The 23,958-nt window shown below is 46.9% G+C and overlaps 2 protein-coding genes across 2 annotated transcripts; one reads left to right on the top strand and one right to left on the bottom strand.

Moving 5' to 3' along the window:
* Nucleotides 1-2,225: 2,225 nt before the first annotated feature.
* uqcc3 (ubiquinol-cytochrome c reductase complex assembly factor 3) lies at nucleotides 2,226-12,527 on the bottom strand. The gene is made up of 2 exons (XM_072432736.1): nucleotides 12,207-12,527; nucleotides 2,226-2,446 (listed from the first exon to the last, which is right to left on the bottom strand). The coding sequence occupies exons 1-2, from the start codon at nucleotides 12,321-12,323 to the stop codon at nucleotides 2,330-2,332; spliced, it is 234 nt and encodes a 77-aa protein (XP_072288837.1). The 5' UTR covers nucleotides 12,324-12,527; the 3' UTR covers nucleotides 2,226-2,329.
* Nucleotides 12,528-14,381: 1,854 nt separating this feature from the next.
* On the top strand, nucleotides 14,382-23,523 carry LOC140346595 (Golgi phosphoprotein 3-like). Its single transcript, XM_072432728.1, has 4 exons — nucleotides 14,382-14,734; nucleotides 16,890-17,021; nucleotides 20,927-21,041; nucleotides 22,730-23,523. The coding sequence occupies exons 1-4, from the start codon at nucleotides 14,411-14,413 to the stop codon at nucleotides 23,152-23,154; spliced, it is 996 nt and encodes a 331-aa protein (XP_072288829.1). The 5' UTR covers nucleotides 14,382-14,410; the 3' UTR covers nucleotides 23,155-23,523.
* Nucleotides 23,524-23,958: the final 435 nt, after the last annotated feature.

Genomic DNA, 23,958 nt, shown 5'->3' with positions numbered 1-23,958 from the left:
TGACTGTTCTGACCCCCATGTGACTGCTCTGACCCCCATGTGACTGTTCTGACCCCCATGTGACTGCTCTGACCCCCATGTGACTGTTCTGACCCCCATGTGACTGCTCTGACCCCCATGTGACTGTTCTGACCCCCATGTGACTGTGACTGTTCTGACCCCCATGTGACTGCTCTGACCCCCATGTGACTGCTCTGACCCCCATGTGACTGTTCTGACCCCCATGTGACTGCTCTGACCCCCATGTGACTGTTCTGACCCCCATGTGACTGCTCTGACCCCCATGTGACTGTTCTGACCCCCATGTGACTGTTCTGACCCCCATGTGACTGTTCTGACCCCCATGTGACTGCTCTGACCCCCATGTGACTGCTCTGACCCCCATGTGACTGTTCTGACCCCCATGTGACTGTTCTGACCCCCATGTGACTGCTCTGACCCCCATGTGACTGCTCTGACCCCCATGTGACTGTTCTGACCCCCATGTGACTGTTCTGACCCCCATGTGACTGCTCTGACCCCCATGTGACTGCTCTGACCCCCATGTGACTGTTCTGACCCCCATGTGACTGTTCTGACCCCCATGTGACTGCTCTGACCCCCATGTGACTGTTCTGACCCCCATGTGACTGCTCTGACCCCCATGTGACTGTTCTGACCCCCATGTGACTGCTCTGACCCCCATGTGACTGTTCTGAACCCCATGTGACTGTGACTGCTCTGACCCCCATGTGACTGTTCTGACCCCCATGTGACTGCTCTGACCCCCATGTGACTGTTCTGACCCCCATGTGACTGCTCTGACCCCCATGTGACTGTTCTGACCCCCATGTGACTGTTCTGACCCCCATGTGACTGCTCTGACCCCCATGTGACTGCTCTGACCCCCATGTGACTGTTCTGACCCCCATGTGACTGTTCTGACCCCCATGTGACTGTTCTGACCCCCATGTGACTGTTCTGACCCCCATGTGACTGCTCTGACCCCCATGTGACTGTTCTGACCCCCATGTGACTGCTCTGACCCCCATGTGACTGTTCTGACCCCCATGTGACTGCTCTGACCCCCATGTGACTGTTCTGAACCCCATGTGACTGTGACTGCTCTGACCCCCATGTGACTGTTCTGACCCCCATGTGACTGCTCTGACCCCCATGTGACTGTTCTGACCCCCATGTGACTGCTCTGACCCCCATGTGACTGTTCTGACCCCCATGTGACTGTTCTGACCCCCATGTGACTGCTCTGACCCCCATGTGACTGCTCTGACCCCCATGTGACTGTTCTGACCCCCATGTGACTGCTCTGACCCCCATGTGACTGCTCTGACCCCCATGTGACTGCTCTGACCCCCATGTGACTGCTCTGACCCCCATGTGACTGTGACTGCTCTGACCCCCATGTGACTGCTCTGACCCCCATGTGACTGCTCTGACCCCCATGTGACTGTGGCTGCTCTGACCCCCATGTGACTGCTCTGACCCCCATGTGACTGTTCTGACCCCCATGTGACTGTGGCTGCTCTGACCCCCATGTTTCTCCTGGGCTTCCATGGCCCCTGGGCTTCCATGGCCCCTGAGCTTCCATGGCCCCTGGGCTTCCATGGCCCCTGGGCTTCCATGGCCCCTGAGCTTCCATGGTCCCTGAGCTTCCATGGCCCCTGAGCTTCCATGGCCCCTGAGCTTCCATGGCCCCTGGGCTTCATTCAACATTGAGAACAGAAATGAACAAACTTTTCTGTGTAAAATATATGTTTTGATATATATATATATATATATATATATATATATCAAAACATATATATATTGATCTTGAGCGACACTGAAATGTTTGGTTTTATTCTCTATTTGAGTTATTTCATATTTCACTGTAATGAATCTATACCATGTCCAGGTTTGACTTTTTCAAATGAATGATAAAGAATCTGGGCATTTATGATATAGAATAGGGGCGTGGCATAATATCAAAATATCTGACATAGTTCGAATGATTGTGAGACAAAGATGTAAAGAAAGAAAAACATTTCCAAAAGTTTAAACCAAAAGCCATTTCTAATGTTTTTGATGTATAAAATGTAACTGTAATTGTAATAAGCCCCGCCCCCTGGCATGTATGTTTCCTTATAAAAAATCAAAATAAACACGTAGGCTCAGAGTCAGAGTCAGGAGATTCCATTTTACCAGTGTCTGATTGTTTTAAGAGTATTTTATTTGCAAACACAGTAGTGACCGTCCATATGTCACATCTGACTTAAATACACTTCATTTAGTGACGCCGCAGCAGGACGTCCCGCACATGCTCCTCGTGTCCTCCAGGGGGCGGAGCTGTTCATCTGGAGCGTGCGATGTTCTCGTTGGTCTCGGACGCGTCCTTCAGGACCTGCATGACCAGGGCCGTCCTCCTCCTGGACTCGTCCATCCTGTGGGCGTCGGCCTCGGGCAGATCCTGCGTCACAACATTAGAGGATTAGTCTCTGGACATCGTTCCACCAGCGAAACGCTCACTATGAACTTACAGCTGCGAATCATTGATCTGCATATTCATCCCACATAAATGTCATTTTTATATTTCACAAACTATTTTCTGGAACAGCATCTGTTCTGGGTCAAACCAACGTCCAGTCACTGTCCAGCATTAAAACACAAGAGCGTCTGAGCCTGGGTGAAAGCCCCCGGCCCCAGGTCCCCGGCCCCCAGGCCATGGCCAGGAGCGATGGGCATGAAGTCCACACTAGACGTCACTTGGTCTCTTCAGGACAGAACATTGGGAGATGTTGGTCATCAGCTGTGATCTGGGACGTCTCCCATGTGATCTGGGACGTCTCCCATGTGATCTGGGACGTCTCCCATGTGATCTGGGACGTCTCCCATGTGATCTGGGACGTCTCCCATGTGATCTGGGACGTCTCCCATGGGTGCCGTGGTCTTTCTACAGTAGAGTCATGAACACGGCCCTCAGCTCAGGCCCCTGAGGGCTGCAAGTTGTTGGGTCGCCCCAGGTTCTCATGTAATATGTTCATCTTTTTGAGATCTTGTAGCCTCGACTCTTCTGTCTGGTCAGGGCTGGTTTGGGCCAGTGAAACACAAGGTCAAAGAGGTCAGACAGGTCAGAGAGGTCAGACAGGTCAGAGAGGTCAGACAGGTCAGAGAGGTCAGAGAGGTCAGAGAGGTCAGAGAGGTCAGAGAGGTCAGAGAGGTCAGACAGGACAGAGAGGTCAGAGAGGTCAGAGAGGTCAGACAGGTCAGAGAGGTCAGACAGGTCAGAGAGGTCAGAGAGGTCAGAGAGGACAGAGAGGTCAGAGAGGTCAGACAGGACAGAGAGGACAGAGAGGTCAGACAGGACAGAGAGGTCAGACAGGTCAGAGAGGTCAGAGAGGTCAGAGAGGTCAGAGAGGTCAGACAGGTCAGACAGGTCAGAGAGGTTTGGATTTCATCCCCATTTATGTTTACTTGCCATTACCATTTTATGTTTACTTGTGTCTAAGTAAGAAATGTATAGCTATAATATTAGAGTATGTCATAAAGTGCATCCATCTTATGGAGAATGTCTCGTAGTGTGGTTTGAACTTTCTGTTTCCATGGAAACATGTGCTGTAAATGTGATAAATATGAAAGACAGACTCACATACTTACATACTGTATATTCAAATATTCTATTTTATTAACATGTCAAATGTTCATAAAATAGAATATTTTAGCTCTAAATGTAAAGCTACAGTTCTTATCCAACACTGCCAACCAGTGGACAAAGGTGGTCACTGCAGATTACCTCGTGAACATCAGAAATATGCATCACATGCATCATATACATCACATGCACCACATGCATCACATGCACCACATGCATCACATGCACCACATGCATCACATGCATCACATGCACCACATGCATCACATGCATCACATGTATCACATGCACCACATGCAAATATAGACAAATAGGTTTTTAGCCGTCTAAACAACTGATCAATTACTCAATAAAATTATTGCTGGATTAATTGATTTGGAAACTATCATTAGTCACAGTCTGAGGTTTGAGAATCAAGTCAAGATCAGGTGAAGAATTCTATTTCCCTCAAGCCCAGGATTTAGGATGAATGTGTATATGTATGTATATGTATATATGTATATGTATGTACTGTCATTTCCGGTGAGTGTGTCGCGTTTTCAGAGCTGTTCGTTCTTAGAGCCTTTTACCGATTAATCCACGAATTATACACACTATTTACGCATCATATACACAAAACTCATATACTCATATTCTAAGTTGAATTGTGTCCGAATCAATAATTACTAAAAAAAAAAAAATTGTAAACAAGAAAACTGTTTGAAATACACTGAACTGTCGAAAATACTTTGTTTATCACCACAGCAGAACGTGTTGGAGATGTGGTGTTTACAGAGACGGAGCAAAGTGGACGGAGCCACACCGTGTCGTCCTCACACCGACCATTGGAGGGACGAGAACATGGGTGCTCTCATGGGAAAGTGAGAGAAATGTCTGGACAACACAGCGGCAGATCCATAACATCGCAGACGCAGGACTTCGTTTGTATGAGTTTTGTCCAGAGTCTACGGTAGAGTACGATACTCTGCTATGATAAACGAGAGCCAGAGGCTACGGTGCGCAGAGTACCATACTCTGCGAAAAAGAATCAACAGTTATAATCATCACAGCGATGACGGTAATATGGGTGCTGAACACCTGTATTATGCACCGGACATTCGGGACAATCGGGACAATCGATCAAAATACACAACTGTGTATACCGGTAAATGGAAAATAGAGGGAAGAAAATAAGTGATCAACTTTATGAAAGGTTATGAAATGTATAATGTATAATGTACAATGTACAATTGACATGACAGAGGCTGAAGAAACACAATGGCATATTACACCACAGCCACTGTTGTTTGCACTAACTAAGAGAGTTTTATCTGCTACAACATAACTACATGCGATGTTAATGAGATTATGAATTGAGATGGGGAATGTACCAGTTCATATGTGTCATAGGTGTGACCGAAGCGAGCAGCGGAAGAAGGTCTCTTAAGAAACCAAGCGAGGACGTATGGTGGTGTGGGGACACAGTGCTGAGAGGACGTATGGTGATGTGGGGACACTTGTGGGACGTTGTGTCTATGTATCCCTTTTGTGGCCAGCCATGGTCATAACAAAGACCAGCATCACCCAGAACCATACCGCAGGGTCAAGGTCGAGAGGTTAGTGGACAGTCTGGTCCCAGTAGCACCTGATACTACGTATTTGATTCTATTGGGGTGTCCAGAGGTCCCTGACGAGTCAAACTGACTGACCAGAGAGCAGTGGGTTTAAGGGCTTTCCGCTTGTACTTCTATATTTCCCATCACACCGCACAAATTATAGACAAGATAAATTGTCTGTTTGTCAAATTACAGAGATTAACCAATCTGACTCAAAATTTAGGACAGTAATGCTGTAGACATGTTGTGGGCCGAGAGAAAAGGAGTGTGTTGAATGTTGAAGAATGTGAATTAACTTTTTGAGTGTAAAAGTGTCATTTTAACACCAATATGAAAGACATGTTGAAAACTGAAAAGAATAATGTGTTTGGCATATGAGACAGTAGACTAATGCTTTGATAAACAGGAGGGAAATGTGATAAAATGTGAATATATGAGTATATTTCTGTGATGTATTTTATCTGCATAATAGTGATATTTTATCTGCATCATTAGTCTAAGAGAAGAACGGGTGTGTGACAAACTGCATTTGTTTGTGAAGGTATCATAAAGGGCCAAAGAATGTTGCCCCAGGGGGGGAGTTGCACCCCCCCTTGCAGGCTTTATCTCTACGGAAAAATACCAAGTGCCTTGATGTGAGGCTGACCAATGAGAAATGTGACCCGCCTATTCCAGAATATCTAATAAAACCAACCAGCATGGGAAAAAACGGGGTGAGACGCAGGAGGGTCAGCCAGGGTCCTTACAACGGCTTGGCTGACACAGTCCCCGCGTTTTCTCCCATGCATGCCACACAAATGTCTGATGTTTCTGTGTCGTTTCATATTCTAGGTTGAATTGTGTTCTCGATGTGTTACGGAATAGCATCGGTGTATGTCTAATTCCATGACAGTGCGTGAAGTGCAGTGTAGCGGTAGCTTTGGTTGCCAGGGTTACGGAGTTAGAAGCGCGGATCCGCTGTTTAGAGGAGCTAGTCCAGTTATAGTTCGGTTTTAGCGCGAGGGCTACCGGACCGCGCTGCAGGGCGTAGAATTAGCATTAGCAGTAGCAGTAAGGCCGAGCTCAGCCCCTAAGCGTCTCCCGTGCAGCCGGGACTAGACCAGGAACAGAATAGGGACCAATTTGTGACAGTTCGGAGGGGACAAGGCGCTAAACACCGAACCTTAGAGCGCCGTGAGCTTCACGTCTATAATAGGTTTTCTCCCCTCAGCGATCACACGCCCGCTGAACACACTAGAGAAACTCTAGGAACTCGGGAGTTCTATTGTCAGAGACGTGAAGCTGCCAGCTGCTAGCGTTAGGTGTTACCCGGGGGCCAGAATGGGTGACATCGAAGGAAACCTTAGGATCTTAAAGCGGAGCAGGACCCGTTTCCGGCGAGTCGTGATTCACGCAGGCGGTAACGACGCCCGGCGGAGACAATCAGAGGTGCTCAAAGTTTAAGTAGCCGCGGTGTGTGACCTCGCGAAGTCGATGTCAGACACTGTAATATTTTCATTAGAAATGAATATTTCATTTGAAAGCCTTATGCTGTCAATCACATGTCCAAATATGAAAAACCAAAAAGGAGTTTTGTTCATAGTTATCTACCGACCTCCTGGTCCCTATTCAGAGTTTTTAAGAGAGTTTTCTGACTTTATATCAAACTTAGTGTTAGCCTGGGATAAAATAGTCATAGCTGGAGACTTTAATATCCACGTGAACATGAGTGATGACGCTCTCAGTAATGCCTTCAGCGCCTTGTTAGACAGCATTGGTTTCACTCAGAATGTAAATAAACCGACTCACACTCATAAGAACACTCTGGATCTTGTCCTAACGTATGGAACAGAGATTAGTGACCTCATTGTCCTCCCTCAAAACCCTATATTGTCAGATCATTTCATAATTACCTTTCAGTTTATTCTTAAAGATCATCCAGTCCCACAAAATAAAGTTATAATGAAAAGGACAATATCTGAAAAATCTATCTCAAAATTCAAAGAAATAATAGAGCCAATATTCAGTGACATGTCATGTGATCACGTCATGCGATCATGTCATGTGATCATGTCATGTGATCCTGCTGAGAACAGTTTTAGTCCCAGTATAAGTGATCAATTTGTCGACTTGACCATGAATTCTCTGAAGTCTGCTCTTGATGTTGCAGCGCCGTTAAAACAGAAGGTCATTAGGCCAAAGCGCGCCTCCCCATGGTACAACCAAGAACTGCGTTCACATAAACAAAAAGTTAGAAAGTTAGAGGGATTATTTCGTCGCTCTCACACAGAAGAATCCCTAAAAACATGGAAAAGTTGCCTGCTGTCCTATAAGCAGCTCTGCGTCTCCCAAACCAGATATTATTCAAATCTAATAGAAGTCAACAAAAGTAACACTAAATTCCTTTTCAGCACTGTAGCTAGGCTAACAAACTGTCACAGTGCAGTAGAGCCCTCACTCCCAGCTACACTCAGCTCTGATGATTTCCTCCTATTTTTAACAATAAAATAAAAACAATCAGAGATAAATTAGATGAAATTACCCCCGCTATTAGCCCTGAACTAGCCCAAGCTGTAAAACTAATGTCCCATATAAATCCACCTGTAAACTTAGAAAGGTTCACAGCTGTTGATCAAGCAGAGATAACTTCAGCCATCATGTCCTCTAAAAGCTCAACTTGTGTCCTGGACCCCATTCCAAGCAGACTCCTCAAAGACATTCTCCCCCTAATTATAGACCCTATTCTTACTATAATAAATACTTCACTCCAAAGTGGCTATGTTCCACAGTCCTTCAAACATGACGTCATTAAACCTCTTCTGAAAAAGACTCATCTAGATCCCGACCTATTGGTAAACTACAGACCTATTTCAAATCTTCCGTTCGTCTCTAAAATCCTTGAAAAAGTTGTAGTAAAACAGCTTTGTCGCCACCTGCAGGACAATAACTTATTTGAAGTTTTCCAGTCAGGGTTCAGAGCCCACCACAGCAGGGTTCAGAGCCCACCACAGGAGGGTTCAGAGCCCACCACAGCAGGGTTCAGAGCCCACCACAGCAGGGTTCAGAGCCCACCACAGCAGGGTTCAGAGCCCACCACAGCAGGGTTCAGAGCCCACCACAGCACTGAAACTGCACTAGTTAAAGTCACAAATGATTTGTTATTAGCCGCTGATGATGGACTGGTCTCAATCCTGGTTCTGTTGGACCTCAGCGCAGCGTTTGACACCATCGACCACAACATTCTACTGCAGAGGTTAGAATGTGATGTAGGTGTTGGAGGAACAGCCCTCAGCTGGTTTAAATCCTATCTATCTGATAGGTTCCAATTTGTTAATGTAAACCAGAGCTCCTCACCATGCTCTAAAGTAATTTACGGTGTGCCTCAGGGGTCAGTACTGGGTCCAATTCTGTTTACTCTTTATATGCTGCTGTTAGGTCACATGATCAGGTCACATGGCATTAACTTCCACTGCTATGCAGACGACACTAAATACGCTGTATTTATCAATGAAACCTGATCAGAGCGATCAAGTAGACAGACTTAGTACTTGTGTGAAGGAGATAAAAACCTGGATGACACTAAACTACCTGCTTCTTAACCCTGAAAAAAACGAGGTCATTGTGCTTGGCCCTAAGCATCTACGAGACGTTCTATCTGAGCAGATAGTCACACTGGACAATGTCAGTGAAGCCTCCAGTTCTACTGTAAGAAACCTTGGAGTCTTATTTGACCAGGAGCTCTCATTTAAAGCTCATATAAATAAAGCTTGTAAAACAGCCTATTTCCATTTGCACAACAAGAGCCAAAATCAGAAGAATCCTGCCTAAAAGTGATGCCGAAAAACTTATCCATGCATTTGTAACGACTAGATTAGACTACTGTAACTCCTGCTCACAGCGTGTCCTAAAAGCTCCATAAAAAGCTTTCAACTGGTTCAAAATGCAGCAGCAAGATTACTAACAGGAACAAAAAGAAGAGAGCACATTACGCCGGTGCTGGAGTCTCTTCACTGGCTCCTGTCCAGTTTAGAATCAAATTTAAAATTCTACTCTTGACCTACAAAGCCATAAATGACATGGCCCCATCCGACCTCAAAGATGCTATAGAACCATATCATCCAAACAGAGCTCTTCGCTCTCAGAATGCTGGACTTCTGGTGGTGCCAAGAGTCTCTAAAAGTACTGTAGGAGGTAGAGCGTTTAGCTACCAAGCTCCTGTGTTATGGAATCAGCTCCCGACCCATGTTAAATATGCTGACACAGTCTCTTCATTTAAGTCCAGGCTTAAAACGTTCCTCTTCGAAATCGCTTATGGTCAGAGTAGTTAGGAACAGAAACATAAACCCACAGCTTCAGCTACGCTGCCCTAGGAGTAACTGTGCTGGGGGAAGTATGACAGGTTGAGCACTATCCTCTTCTTCTGACTACTTATTCTATCAAACAATATTTATTTTTTAATTCCACTTGCAAACTGTTCACCGCCTTCTTTTTCTTTCTCTCACTCCTGAGGTCCTGTGGACCCAGATGCCCCTCCCCTGGTGAAGTGGTCCCTGCCCTGTGTGGACGGTCCCTCATCTGCCTGAAGAGTGGCTCCAGCTCCAGTCTCCCTCGTGTCCGTCTGTGAGAGTCGGATCTCTCCTTCACTGGAACTCCTCCAGGTTTCTACGCTTTTTTCCCAAAGAGGTTTTTTTTGTAGTTTTTCCTGGCCGAGAAGGAGAGTCTAAGGACAGAGGACCCTGGGACATCGTCCCTCGCCACCACAGACATTGTCTGACTCCATCGCCACCACAGACATTGTTGATTAATTTCTCCCTGTGGCCCTCAGAGGCAACTGTTGTTGTGATTTTGGGCCTTACAAAAATAAATTGATTTGATTTGATGTATATGTATGTACTGTATGTATATATGTATATGTATGTACTGTATGTACTGTATGTACTGTATGTATATATGTATATGTATGTACTGTATGTATATGTATGTACTGTATGTACTGTATGTATATATGTATATGTATGTACTGTATGTATATGTATGTACTGTATGTATATGTATGTACTGTATGTATATATGTACTGTATGTATATATGTATGTACTGTATGTATATATGTATATGTATGTACTGTATGTATATGTATGTACTGTATGTACTGTATGTATATATGTACTGTATGTATATATGTATGTACTGTATGTATATGTATGTACTGTATGTATATGTATGTACTGTATGTATATATGTACTGTATGTATATATGTACTGTATGTATATATGTATATGTATGTACTGTATGTATATGTATGTACTGTATGTATATATGTATATGTATGTACTGTATGTATATATGTATGTACTGTATGTATATATGTACTGTATGTATATATGTACTGTATGTATATATGTATATGTATGTACTGTATGTACTGTATGTATATGTATGTACTGTATGTATATGTATGTACTGTATGTACTGTATGTATATATGTATATGTATGTACTGTATGTATATGTATGTACTGTATGTATATGTATGTACTGTATGTATATATGTACTGTATGTATATATGTATATGTATGTACTGTATGTATATGTATGTATATGTATGTACTGTATGTATATGTATGTACTGTATGTATATGTATGTACTGTATGTATATATGTACTGTATGTATATATGTATATGTATGTACTGTATGTATATGTATGTACTGTATGTATATGTATGTACTGTATGTATATGTATGTATATGTATGTACTGTATGTATATGTATGTACTGTATGTACTGTATGTATATGTATGTACTGTATGTACTGTATGTATATGTATGTACTGTATGTATATATGTACTGTATGTATATATGTATATGTATGTACTGTATGTATATGTATGTACTGTATGTATATGTATGTATATGTATGTACTGTATGTATATATGTACTGTATGTATATAATATAGAGGTCTAAAGTGAAACAGGCTGATGGGGTCAAAGGTCAGACTGGTCCAGCAGAAGCTGGTCCATTCAGAGGAAAGTCTCTGACCAGTGGCTCTGTCACGAGCCTCCAGCTCGTTTCCATGGAAATGTTGTTCCTTTGGCTGGAATATTCCACAATATGACATTTCTCTTTCTCTGAGGTTTTGTCAGGTGCAAGAGCTGGATGTAAAGAGCTGGATGTAAAGAACTGAATGTAAAGAACTGGATGTAAAGAACTGGATGTAAAGAACTGGATGTAAAGAACTGGATGTAAAGAACTGTAAAGAGCTGTAAAGAGCTGGATGTAAAGAGCTGGATGTAAAGAGCTGGATGTAAAGAACTGAATGTAAAGAACTGGATGTAAAGAACTGGATGTAAAGAACTGGATGTAAAGAACTGGATGTAAAGAACTGTAAAGAGCTGTAAAGAGCTGGATGTAAAGAGCTGGATGTAAAGAGCTGGATGTAAAGAACTGAATGTAAAGAACTGGATGTAAAGAACTGGATGTAAAGAACTGGATGTAAAGAACTGGATGTAAAGAACTGGATGTAAAGAACTGTAAAGAGCTGTAAAGAGCTGGATGTAAAGAGCTGGATGTAAAGAGCTGGATGTAAAGAGCTGGATGTAAAGAACTGAATGTAAAGAACTGGATGTAAAGAACTGGATGTAAAGAACTGGATGTAAAGAACTGGATGTAAAGAGCTGTAAAGAGCTGTAAAGAGCTGGATGTAAAGAGCTGGATGTAAAGAGCTGGATGTAAAGAACTGGATGTAAAGAACTGGATGTAAAGAACTGGATGTAAAGAGCTGTAAAGAGCTGTAAAGAGCTGGATGTAAAGAGCTGGATGTAAAGAGCTGGATGTAAAGAGCTGGATGTAAAGAGCTGTAAAGAGCTGTAAAGAGCTGTATGTAAAGAGCTGGATGTAAAGAGCTGGATGTAAAGAGCTGGATGTAAAGAGCTGGATGTAAAGAGCTGGATGTAAAGAGCTGGATGTAAAGAGCTGGATGTTAAGGTGAAGACACTGACCCTCAGCAGGTCCCTCCTGCGAGACTCCCCCGGGGAGATGATTGACCACATCCCGTAGCCCACCCCCAGCACACCCACGATGGCGGAGGAGGTCAGCACGGTCTTCAGGGCGCTCATCCCGGTGCCGCAGAGCCCGGTGTCACCGCAGAGCTGCCCGGGGGCCGCAGAGAGGACAGTCACGGAGGACCACTACAGCAGAGGAGCCACGTGACCAGGGTCCGTCAGTCCAGGAGCCGCAGAGCCGCTTTTGTAATTGCGCGGACTTCGTGGAGAGTTACGGAACCAGCCTGACCTTCTTCTTCTTCTTCTTCCTCTTCTTCTTCTGGGGTTGATGCAGGTAGCACCATGGAGAGGGGCATTTCCGCCACCTACTGCTGACTTCCTCTTCTTCTTCTTAGTTTCCGGTAGAATAAGCACCTGGCGGGGAACTGCTGCCCCCTCCAAATATCAAGTACTGCATGTCATAGATTTTAAGATGAAGCTCAAAACTGTGGTAACTATCGATCTTTGATTTTTATCTGGATTCAGTCAAACTCTTGTGGAAATGACCCGGCGCCCAACACTCCAGTGACAGGAGAGAAATACTCTGTGCGCTCCACAAAACATTTCTAATTTATATTTAATTTATGGCGTTTTTATTGCTAGAACCCCGTCCTGCTCAGCGCTGTGGTGCTGCTGGAGCGTCTCTTCAGTGATCAGGGCAGACTCACACTACAGTGTTGAGCAGAGGTCTGAGCGGGAAAGAGACGTGTGGCTTTGGGAAACACCTGGACGAGAGGACACTGTATGTGGACACTGTATGTGGACACTGTATGTGGACACTGTATGTGGACACTGTATGTGGACGTTAGAGCTGTGCTAAAAGTGGAGCTAAAACATCCAAACCAGGTCAAACCTGGACGGGTCAGGAGCCACAGGTCAAAACACAGGTCAGAGTGTGAAGTCTGAACATGACTGTGACGCTGCAGTGAGATTATGGACAGATGTGTTACTTACTTACTACATAAACGCATCTTTGTTATTTTTGATGAGTGTTTTGTTTCTTGAAACAAATATAGACGAAAGGCAAATCATTCAATACTTTAACACACAAATCCGGGACAAATCTCTTATTTTTGCAAATCTGTGTATGACTCGTGTGGACTCTGACCTGACGAGAGGTTCAGAGTCAGAGTTACAAATGTGAATGAAATCAAAAGAGACAATGAGTTATTCTGTACATCTAATTTCATCGTTCTTTACACAAACATGTCACACATATATAGAAGGTCAAAGTTCATTCAAATTGAGCCAATTTCAAGCCAAAATAAATACAAAATACTCCTCCTCACCTTCAAAGCTCTTCACCACCTTGCCCCCCTACATGTCTGACCTCCTCATCCCCCACCGCCCCACCCGAGCTCTCCGATCCTCCTCCTCTCTCACCCTGACTGCACCAACATCCCGACTCAAAAGTTTTGGCGACAGAGCATTCTCCCGAACAGCACCCCGACTCTGGAACTCCCTCCCCCAACCTGTCTCCCACTCTCCCTCACTCACAACATTCAAATCCCGCCTAAAAACATACCTCTTCACCCAAGCCTATGACCTCCCCCTCCCCTAGCCTCCTCTACCCCATTGCCTACTCTTCTACCCCCTGTTACATCCCCATCTTTTTCTCTCTACTTCTTCTGTCTTGTTCATTTTATCTGTATATTAATGTGTTCTGTACGTGTTGTCCCCCCTGTCTGTAAATACACCCCCCTTTTTTTATTATGTTCAGCGTCTTTGGGTCACTGAAAAGCGCTATATAAATAAAAGTTATTATTATTATTAGTATTACAAGTTTCTGGTCTTTACCTTTACATTTTGATAAACTGGATAATAATATTTGAATATTATTGTTCCATATTGGATTAAAATACATACCAGATGACAAATGTTTTATAAGAACGGTTTTCACAGGTCATTTTATAACCCGCACATTTGTGTATCTGTAAGTTTATCGAGACAGAAACTCCAGGGGAATAAACAGCATCAAATGAAACACATTCAAGTTCTTGGTTGAAGCAGAAGCTGCTGGAGCAGAGCCGCGACACCAGGGGGCGCTGGTGAGACCGCCATGAAACACCCAAACACCGAGAAGAAGAAGCCGTTGTCTCCTCGCCGCGCGTGTGTCGCCCCCTGCCGGCCGCAGGCTCCCGTCGCCATGTTGGACCCCTCAGATGTCAACAGTCCCTGGGTTTGTGCTCCGTGGATTTGAGCGGGTTCTTGAGCGTGTTAGCTGCGTGTCCCCGGTGTCCCCCGTGTCCCTGGTGTCCCCCGTGTCCCTGTCGTCTTCAGTCATGAGCTCGTTGACTCAGCGGAGCTCGGGCCTGGTCCAGCGGAGAACCGAAGCCTCCCGGAGCGCGGCGGGAGCGGGAGCGGTCCCGGAGGACGAGGAGGCCCGGCGGACGGACGAAGACAGCGGCGACGAGCCCGAGGACTCCAAAGAGACACGTCTCACGCTGATGGAGGAAGTGCTGCTGCTGGGACTCAAAGACAGAGAGGTCAGTCTGTGGTCACTGAGCCTGTTTCAGCGTGTGGTCCCCTCTCTGAAGAGTCAGTCTGATATGTCCCTCTACATAACCATGTCTCACTATGTCCCATGTCTCACTGCGTCCCGTGTCTCACTGCGTCCCGTGTCTCACTGTCCCATGTCTTACTGTGTCCCATGTCTCACTGCGTCCCGTGTCTCACTGCGTCCCGTGTCTCACTGTCCCGTGTCTCACTGTGTCCCATGTCTCACTGTGTCCCATGTCTCACTGCATCCCATGTCTCACTGTGTCCCATGTCTCACTGTGTCCCATGTCTCACTGTGTCCCATGTCTCACTGCGTCCCGTGTCTCACTGTGTCCCGTGTCTCCCTGTGTCCCGTGTCTCCCCGTGTCCCATGTCTCACTGCGTCCCGTGTCTCACTGTGTCCCATGTCTCACTGCGTCCCGTGTCTCACTGTGTCCCATGTCTCACTGCGTCCCGTGTCTCACTGTCCCACGTCTCACTGTGTCCCATGTCTCACTGCGTCCCATGTCTCACTGCGTCCCGTGTCTCACTGTGTCCCATGTCTCACTGCGTCCCGTGTCTCACTGTGTCCCATGTCTCACTGCGTCCCGTGTCTCACTGTGTCCCATGTCTCACTGCGTCCCGTGTCTCACTGTCCCACGTCTCACTGTGTCCCATGTCTCACTGCGTCCCATGTCTCACTGCGTCCCATGTCTCACTGTGTCCCATGTCTCACTGCGTCCCGTGTCTCACTGTGTCCCATGTCTCACTGCGTCCCATGTCTCACTATGTCCCATGTCTCACTGCGTCCCGTGTCTCACTGTGTCCCGTGTCTCCCCGTGTCCCATGTCTCACTGCGTCCCGTGTCTCACTGTGTCCCGTGTCTCCCCGTGTCCCATGTCTCACTGCGTCCCGTGTCTCACTGTGTCCCGTGTCTCCCCGTGTCCCATGTCTCACTGCGTCCCGTGTCCCGGGACATAAAGTTCATGTCATTGTAGTTTAAACTGAGCTGCTCTGGAAGAACGTCACAGGAGTTTAGTATTTGTATGGTGTCTTTATGTCTTCATGTCTTTATGTCTTTTTGTCTTCATGTCTTCACAGTAGCAGACGTGGGTAGAGTAAGTTACTAAAGTAAGAGTAAAGTTACTTTAGGGGATGTCTCAGTGTTCTGATTATTGTGTGAAAAAACATCACGATTTAACAATTATTCCTGACCAAACAAAGTGAAATGTGTCAAAAACACCAAATAAAAAAGTTATTTTATATTTATATCTTTTCTCTGGAGGATTGAACTAAAAAGACTTCAATACTTTTCAGACTTTAAAGGCACAATGGACCATTTTTCGGCGATTTGAGAACGCAGTCCCCCGCGCGCATGCCACTCCCCCGTCCACATGCCACTCCCCCGCGCTCATGCCACTCCCCCGTGCACATGCATATGCATATATATATATATATATATATATATATATATATATATATATATATATATATATATATATATATATATATATATATATATATATATATATATATATATATATATATATATTTGTTTTTAAATATATATATATTTTGTTTTTATATATATATATATATATATATATATATATATATATATATATAAAAACAAAATATATATATATATAAAAACAAAATATATATATATATATTTAAAAACAAAATATATATATATATATATATATATATATATATATATATTTAAAAACAAAATATATATATATATATATATATATATATATATATATATATATATATATTTAAAAACAAAATATATATATATATATATATTTAAAAACAAAATATATATATATATATAAAATGTGAATAAATATTTGTTATTTGTTTATTACTATGAACTACGTTTATAAAAAAAAAAAAAAAATGCTTTTAAATGGTTTACAGAATGTAATTTTTTTTTTACCGATTTCTCGATTATTGGAAGAAAAGAATCGATAGATTACTCGATTACTAAAATGATCGATGGCTGCAGCCCTAGTTATTATCGCATTGGAAAATAATGATTTGTGCCAATATTATACGAAATCTGTTGATTTTTGATGTCACACCGCGGAACATACTTTGGATTACAGCATTAAACTGTTTGTGTGTTGTGTGTTGTGTGCTGTGTGCTGTGTGCAGGGCTACACATCCTTCTGGAACGACTGCATCTCGTCAGGGCTGAGGGGCTGTATGCTCATCGAGCTGGCTCTCAGAGGGCGCCTTCAGCTGGAGACCAGTGGCATGAGGAGGAAGGCTCTTCTGGCCAGGAAGGTACTGTCCAGAGAGCCATCACAATACAAACAACAACAAACAACTAAATAAATCATCACACCATCCATCTTATGTGGGACCGGGTCGCGGGGGCAGCAGTCTAAGTTCATGAGCGTGTGTGGAGGCGTTCATGTGGTGTCTGTGTCTGTGTTCATGAGCGTGTGTGGAGGCGTTCATGTGGTGTCTGTGTCTGTGTTCATGTCGTGTCTGTGTCCATGTCGTGTCTGTGTTCATGTCGTGTCTGTGTTCATGAGCGTGTGTGGAGGCGTTCATGACGTGTCTGTGTTCATGTGGTGTCTGTGTTCATGTGGTGTCTGTGTTCATGTGGTGTCTGTGTTCATGTGGTGTCTGTGTTCATGTGGTGTCTGTGTTCATGTGGTGTCTGTGTTCATGAGCGTGTGTGGAGGCGTACATGTGGTGTCTGTGTCTGTGTTCATGAGCGTGTGTGGAGGCGTTCATGTGGTGTCTGTGTCTGTGTTCATGAGCGTGTGTGGAGGCGTTCATGACGTGTCTGTGTTCATGTGGTGTCTGTGTTCATGTGGTGTCTGTGTTCATGTGGTGTCTGTGTTCATGAGCGTGTGTGGAGGCGTACATGTGGTGTCTGTGTCTGTGTTCATGAGCGTGTGTGGAGGCGTTCATGTGGTGTCTGTGTTCATGAGCGTGTGTGGAGGCGTTCATGTGGTGTCTGTGTTCATGAGCGTGTGTGGAGGCGTTCATGTGGTGTCTTTGTCTGTGTTCATGAGCGTCTGTGGAGGCGTTCATGTGGTGTCTGTGTTCATGAGCGTGTGTGGAGGCGTTCATGTGGTGTCTGTGTCTGTGTTCATGAGCGTGTGTGGAGGCGTTCATGTGGTGTCTGTGTTCATGAGCGTGTGTGGAGGCGTTCATGTGGTGTCTGTGTCTGTGTTCATGAGCGTGTGTGGAGGCGTTCATGTGGTGTCTGTGTCCATGAGCGTGTGTGGAGGCGTTCATGTGGTGTCTGTGTTCATGAGCGTGTGTGGAGGCGTTCATGTGGTGTCTGTGTTCATGAGCGTGTGTGGAGGCGTTCATGTGGTGTCTGTGTCTGTGTTCATGAGCGTGTGTGGAGGCGTTCATGTGGTGTCTGTGTCTGTGTTCATGAGCGTGTGTGGAGGCGTTCATGTGGTGTCTGTGTCTGTGTTCATGAGTGTGTGTGGAGGCGTTCATGTGGTGTCTGTGTCTGTGTTCATGTCGTGTCTGTGTTCATGAGCGTGTGTGGAGGCGTTCATGTGGTGTCTGTGTCCATGAGCGTGTGTGGAGGCGTTCATGTGGTGTCTGTGTTCATGAGCGTGTGTGGAGGCGTTCATGTGGTGTCTGTGTCCATGAGCGTGTGTGGAGGCGTTCATGTGGTGTCTGTGTTCATGAGCGTGTGTGGAGGCGTTCATGTGGTGTCTGTGTTCATGAGCGTGTGTGGAGGCGTTCATGTGGTGTCTGTGTCTGTGTTCATGAGCGTGTGTGGAGGCGTTCATGTGGTGTCTGTGTCTGTGTTCATGAGCGTGTGTGGAGGCGTTCATGTGGTGTCTGTGTCTGTGTTCATGAGTGTGTGTGGAGGCGTTCATGTGGTGTCTGTGTCTGTGTTCATGTCGTGTCTGTGTTCATGAGCGTGTGTGGAGGCGTTCATGTGGTGTCTGTGTCCATGAGCGTGTGTGGAGGCGTTCATGTGGTGTCTGTGTTCATGAGCGTGTGTGGAGGCGTTCATGTGGTGTCTGTGTCCATGAGCGTGTGTGGAGGCGTTCATGTGGTGTCTGTGTTCATGAGCGTGTGTGGAGGCGTTCATGTGGTGTGTGTGTCTGTGTTCATATGCGTGTCTGTAGGCGTTCATGTCGTGTCTGTGTCTGTTCATGAGCGTGTGTGGAGGCGTTCATGTGGTGTCTGTGTCCATGTCGTGTCTGTGTCCACGTCGTGTCTGTGTCCATGTCGTGTCTGTGTCCATGTCGTGTCTGTGTTCATGTCGTGTCTGTGTTCATGTGGTGTCTGTGTTCATGAGCGTGTGTGGAGGCGTTCATGTGGTGTCTCTGTCTGTGTTCATGAGCGTGTGTGGAGGCGTTCATGTGATGTCTGTGTCTGTGTTCATGAGCGTGTGTGGAGGCGTTCATGTGGTGTCTGTGTCTGTGTTCATGTGCGTGTCTGTAGGCGTTCATGTCGTGTCTGTGTCTGTGTTCATGAGCGTGTGTGGAGGCGTTCATGTGGTGTCTGTCCGTGTTCATGTGGTGTCTGTAGGCGTTCATGTCGTGTCTGTGTTCATGAGCGTGTGTGGAGGCGTTCATGTGGTGTCTGTATTCATGTCGTGTCGTGTTTATGTGGTGTCTGTGTTCATGCGGTGTCTGTGTTCATGCGGTGTCTGTGTTCATGCGGTGTCTGTGTTCATGCGGTGTCTGTGTTCATGCTGTGTCTGTGTTCATGCTGTGTCTGTGTTCATGCTGTGTCTGTGTTCATGCTGTGTCTGTGTTCATGCGGTGTCTGTGTTCATGCGGTGTCTGTGTTCATGCGGTGTCTGTGTTCATGCGGTGTCTGTGTTCATGCGGTGTCTGTGTTCATGCTGTGTCCTTTATTCATGCGGTGTCTGTGTTCATGCGGTGTCTGTGTTCATGACGTGTCTGTGTTCATGACGTGTCTGTGTTGATGACGTGTCTGTGTTCATGACATGTCTGTGTTCACTTGGTGTCTGTGTTCATGTGGTGTCTGTGTTCATGACGTGTCTGTGTTCATTTGGTGTCTGTGTTCATGACGTGTCTGTGTTCATGACGTGTCTGTGTTCATGTGGTGTCTGTGTTCATGTGGTGTCTGTGTTCATGACGTGTCTGTGTTCATGACGTGTCTGTGTTCATTTGGTGTCTGTGTTCATGTGGTGTCTGTGTTCATTTGGTGTCTGTGTTCATGTGGTGTCTGTGTTCATGTGGTGTCTGTGTTCATGACGTGTCTGTGTTCATGACGTGTCTGTGTTCATTTGGTGTCTGTGTTCATGTGGTGTCTGTGTTCATGTGGTGTCTGTGTTCATTTGGTGTCTGTGTTCATGTGGTGTCTGTGTTCATGTGGTGTCTGTGTTCATTTGGTGTCTGTGTTCATGTGGTGTCTGTGTTCATGTGGTGTCTGTTTTCATTTGGTGTCTGTGTTCATGTGGTGTCTGTGTTCATTTGGTGTCTGTGTTCATGTGGTGTCTGTGTTCATGACGTGTCTGTGTTCATGACGTGTCTGTGTTCATTTGGTGTCTGTGTTCATGTGGTGTCTGTGTTCATTTGGTGTCTGTGTTCATGTGGTGTCTGTGTTCATGTGGTGTCTGTGTTCATTTGGTGTCTGTGTTCATGTGGTGTCTGTGTTCATGTGGTGTCTGTGTTCATTTGGTGTCTGTGTTCATGTGGTGTCTGTGTTCATGTGGTGTCTGTTTTCATTTGGTGTCTGTGTTCATGTGGTGTCTGTGTTCATGTGGTGTCTGTGTTCATTTGGTGTCTGTGTTCATGTGGTGTCTGTGTTCATGTGGTGTCTGTGTTCATTTGGTGTCTGTGTTCATGTGGTGTCTGTGTTCATGTGGTGTCTGTGTTCATGTGGTGTCTGTTTTCATTTGGTGTCTGTGTTCATGTGGTGTCTGTGTTCATGTGGTGTCTGTGTTCATTTGGTGTCTGTGTTCATGTGGTGTCTGTGTTCATGTGGTGTCTGTGTTCATGTGGTGTCTGTGTTCATGACGTGTCTGTGTTCATGTGGTGTCTGTGTTCATGTGGTGTCTGTGTTCATGACGTGTCTGTGTTCATGTGGTGTCTGTGTTCATGACGTGTCTGTGTTCATGTGGTGTCTGTGTTCATGACGTGTCTGTGTTCATGTGGTGTCTGTGTTCATGACGTGTCTGTGTTCATGTGGTGTCTGTGTTCATGACGTGTCTGTGGCCCCCCGTGCAGGTGCTGTGTAAGTCTGACGCTCCCACTGGAGACGTGCTCCTGGACGAGGCCCTCAAACACATCAAGGAGACCACGCCCACGGAGACGGTGCAGGGCTGGGTGGAGCTTCTGAGCGGTGGGTGCTGATGCTACAGTCATGTGACCTGGGATCTGACCTGTGATCTGACCTGGGATCTGACCTGGGATCTGACCTGGGATCTGACCTGGGATCTGACCTCTGACACAGAAAAACAGGCTTCAGCAAAACTCTAAGGTTTAAGTAGGAAACTCGTGTTGGACCCTGAGTTCCTGGGTTCACAGAACACTGCCCCACACTGCCCCACACTGTCCCACACTGCCCCACACTGCCCCACACTGCCCCACACTGCCCCACACTGCCCCACACTGTCCCACACTGTCCCACACTGCCCCACACTGCCCCACACTGCCCCACACTGCCCCACACTGTCCCACACTGCCCCACACTGCCCCACACTGCCCCACACTGCCCCACACTGTCCCACACTGCCCCACACTGCCCCACACTGCCCCACACTGTCCCACACTGCCCCACACTGCCCCACACTGTCCCACACTGCCCCACACTGCCCCACACTGCCCCACACTGCCCCACACTGTCCCACACTGCCCCACACTGCCCCACACTGCCCCACACTGTCCCACACTGTCCCACACTGCCCCACACTGCCCCACACTGCCCCACACTGCCCCACACTGCCCCACACTGTCCCACACTGTCCCACACTGCCCCACACTGCCCCACACTGCCCCACACTGTCCCACACTGTCCCACACTGCCCCACACTGCCCCACACTGCCCCACACTGTCCCACACTGCCCCACACTGCCCCACACTGCCCCACACTGCCCCACACTGTCCCACACTGCCCCACACTGCCCCACACTGCCCCACACTGCCCCACACTGTCCCACACTGTCCCACACTGTCCCACACTGCCCCACACTGCCCCACACTGTCCCACACTGCCCCACACTGTCCCACACTGCCCCACACTGCCCCACACTGTCCCACACTGTCCCACACTGCCCCACACTGCCCCACACTGTCCCACACTGTCCCACACTGCCCCACACTGCCCCACACTGTCCCACACTGCCCCACACTGCCCCACACTGCCCCACACTGCCCCACACTGTCCCACACTGCCCCACACTGCCCCACACTGCCCCACACTGCCCCACACTGTCCCACACTGCCCCACACTGCCCCACACTGTCCCACACTGTCCCACACTGTCCCACACTGTCCCACGGTATACTGCGGAGTGTAAATATCTATGATTTTGTGCAGTTCTGAACAGGCTTTGTGTTTGGAACCAGAAAAAGCAGAGCATTAGACTTATCGGTCTCTGCAAACAAACACAAGTAAATGTCCTGTTTGAACATTTGTCATGATGGCACATGGGTATGATTAGTGCATATGCAGCATGATAAGGCAACTGGGAATTTGAAAATGTAGTTTCACATAGCTGTTGTTGACCAGTAAGACAAGTGGACACTAGGATGTATGTCTGTAGGGATGAAATAAATCAATATATTTATATTTTTGGCTGTGCTCCACGTCACCAGAAACTAGATACTTTTATTGTTCAGAATAGGGGAACAGAGGTGGAGGGTAACGGGCTCTGAGCATGTTTAAAAGAGCGCAACTACAAAGAATGCAGAGTATGTGTCCTTCAAAGGGCACGAGGAGCACGTTGTTCACTAACATATTGGATATTACACATGTATTAAACTGAACACATGCTGTGATCCTAACATCTGTTTTGTTGCCTTCCTGAGGAGAGACATGGAACCCTCTGAAGCTGCACTACCAGCTGAGGAACGTGCGCGAGCGCCTCGCCAAGAACCTGGTGGAGAAGGGCGTGCTGACCACCGAGAAGCAGAACTTCCTCCTGTTCGACATGACCACGCACCCGCTCACCAACGACACCATCAAGCAGCGGCTCATCCGCAAAGTGCAGGAGTTTGTGCTGGACAAGTGGGTGAACGAGCCCCAGCGCATGGACAAGAGGCTCCTGGCCCTTGTCTTCTTGGCCCACTCGTCAGACGTGCTGGAGAACGCCTTCGCCCCTTTACTGGACGAGCAATACGACCTGGCCATGAAGAGGGTCCGCCAGCTGCTGGAGCTCGAACCGGAGACCGAGAGCGCCAAACCCCACGCCAACGAGCTGCTGTGGGCCGTGGTGGCTGCCTTCACCAAATGAGCCAGGTCTGTGGAGAAGGCGAGGCTTTGGACTGTGCCGACTCTTGACCGTCGCCCGCAGATGACCACACGTACATGCCACGTTTTGAGTAGATACGGTCCAAAAGTGTCTCTACTGTCTCAAGGTCGAGGTCCCGGAACGCTTCAGAGCGAGATGATTGGACAAGAGAGAATAGAGACAGAGGGTGTCATTTCTCAAATCTGACTTGATCTTGTGATGAACGGCTGTGCTGGGGTCAACGTTCATGCTGAGCACATACTGAGCAGAACAAAGCTATCGCAACCGTTTCCTGTTCTACCAAGAATCTGATGTTTCCAGCTCATGAAGCGTCTGACACAAAGAGGTTCAAACACGGCGTCGAGGCTTTAGCCACGCCCCTCACACACGCTCGCTTCAGCCACGCCATTCTTGTGATCTTCCTTAGTATAATTCAGGTATAATTTATATTTAATTATGTTCTGTTGTTGACCCCCAACATATGACACTCAACAGACCCTTCTGAAGGGGACCTGAGGGACCTCATGGACCTGGGGGACCTCGTGGACCTGTGGGACCTCATGGACCTGGGGGACCCGTGGGACCCCGTGGACCTGGGGGACCCCGTGGACCTGTGGGACCTCGTGGACCTGTGGGACCTCGTGGACCTGTGGGACCTCATGGACCTGGGGGACCTGTGGGACCCCGTGGACCTGGGGGACCCCGTGGACCTGTGGGACCTGTGGGACCTCATGGACCTGGGGGACCTCGTGGACCTGGGGGACCCCGTGGACCTGTGGGACCTCGTGGACCTGTGGGACCTCGTGG

The sequence above is a fragment of the Eucyclogobius newberryi genome, unplaced genomic scaffold (genome assembly GCF_026437365.1).
Source record: "Eucyclogobius newberryi isolate DKJ021-1_F unplaced genomic scaffold, fEucNew1.0.hap1 SCAF_6, whole genome shotgun sequence".
NCBI lineage: Eukaryota > Metazoa > Chordata > Actinopteri > Gobiiformes > Gobiidae > Eucyclogobius > Eucyclogobius newberryi.
Note: the sequence above shows the minus strand (reverse complement) of the source record. Positions and strands in the feature narration are given on the sequence as shown.

Excerpts from the sequence above, each read along its gene's own strand:
- uqcc3 (XM_072432736.1), bottom strand. The coding sequence starts at position 12,323 with ATGAGCGCCCTGAAGACCGTGCTGACCTCCTCCGCCATCGTGGGTGTG. Across the intron at positions 2,447-12,206 it reads GCAGGAGGGACCTGCTGAGG|GATCTGCCCGAGGCCGACGC; the intron begins GTCAGTGTCTTC and ends GTTGTGACGCAG.
- LOC140346595 (XM_072432728.1), top strand. The coding sequence starts at position 14,411 with ATGTCAACAGTCCCTGGGTTTGTGCTCCGTGGATTTGAGCGGGTTCTT. Across the intron at positions 14,735-16,889 it reads TGGGACTCAAAGACAGAGAG|GGCTACACATCCTTCTGGAA; the intron begins GTCAGTCTGTGG and ends TGCTGTGTGCAG. Across the intron at positions 21,042-22,729 it reads CTGGGTGGAGCTTCTGAGCG|GAGAGACATGGAACCCTCTG; the intron begins GTGGGTGCTGAT and ends TGCCTTCCTGAG.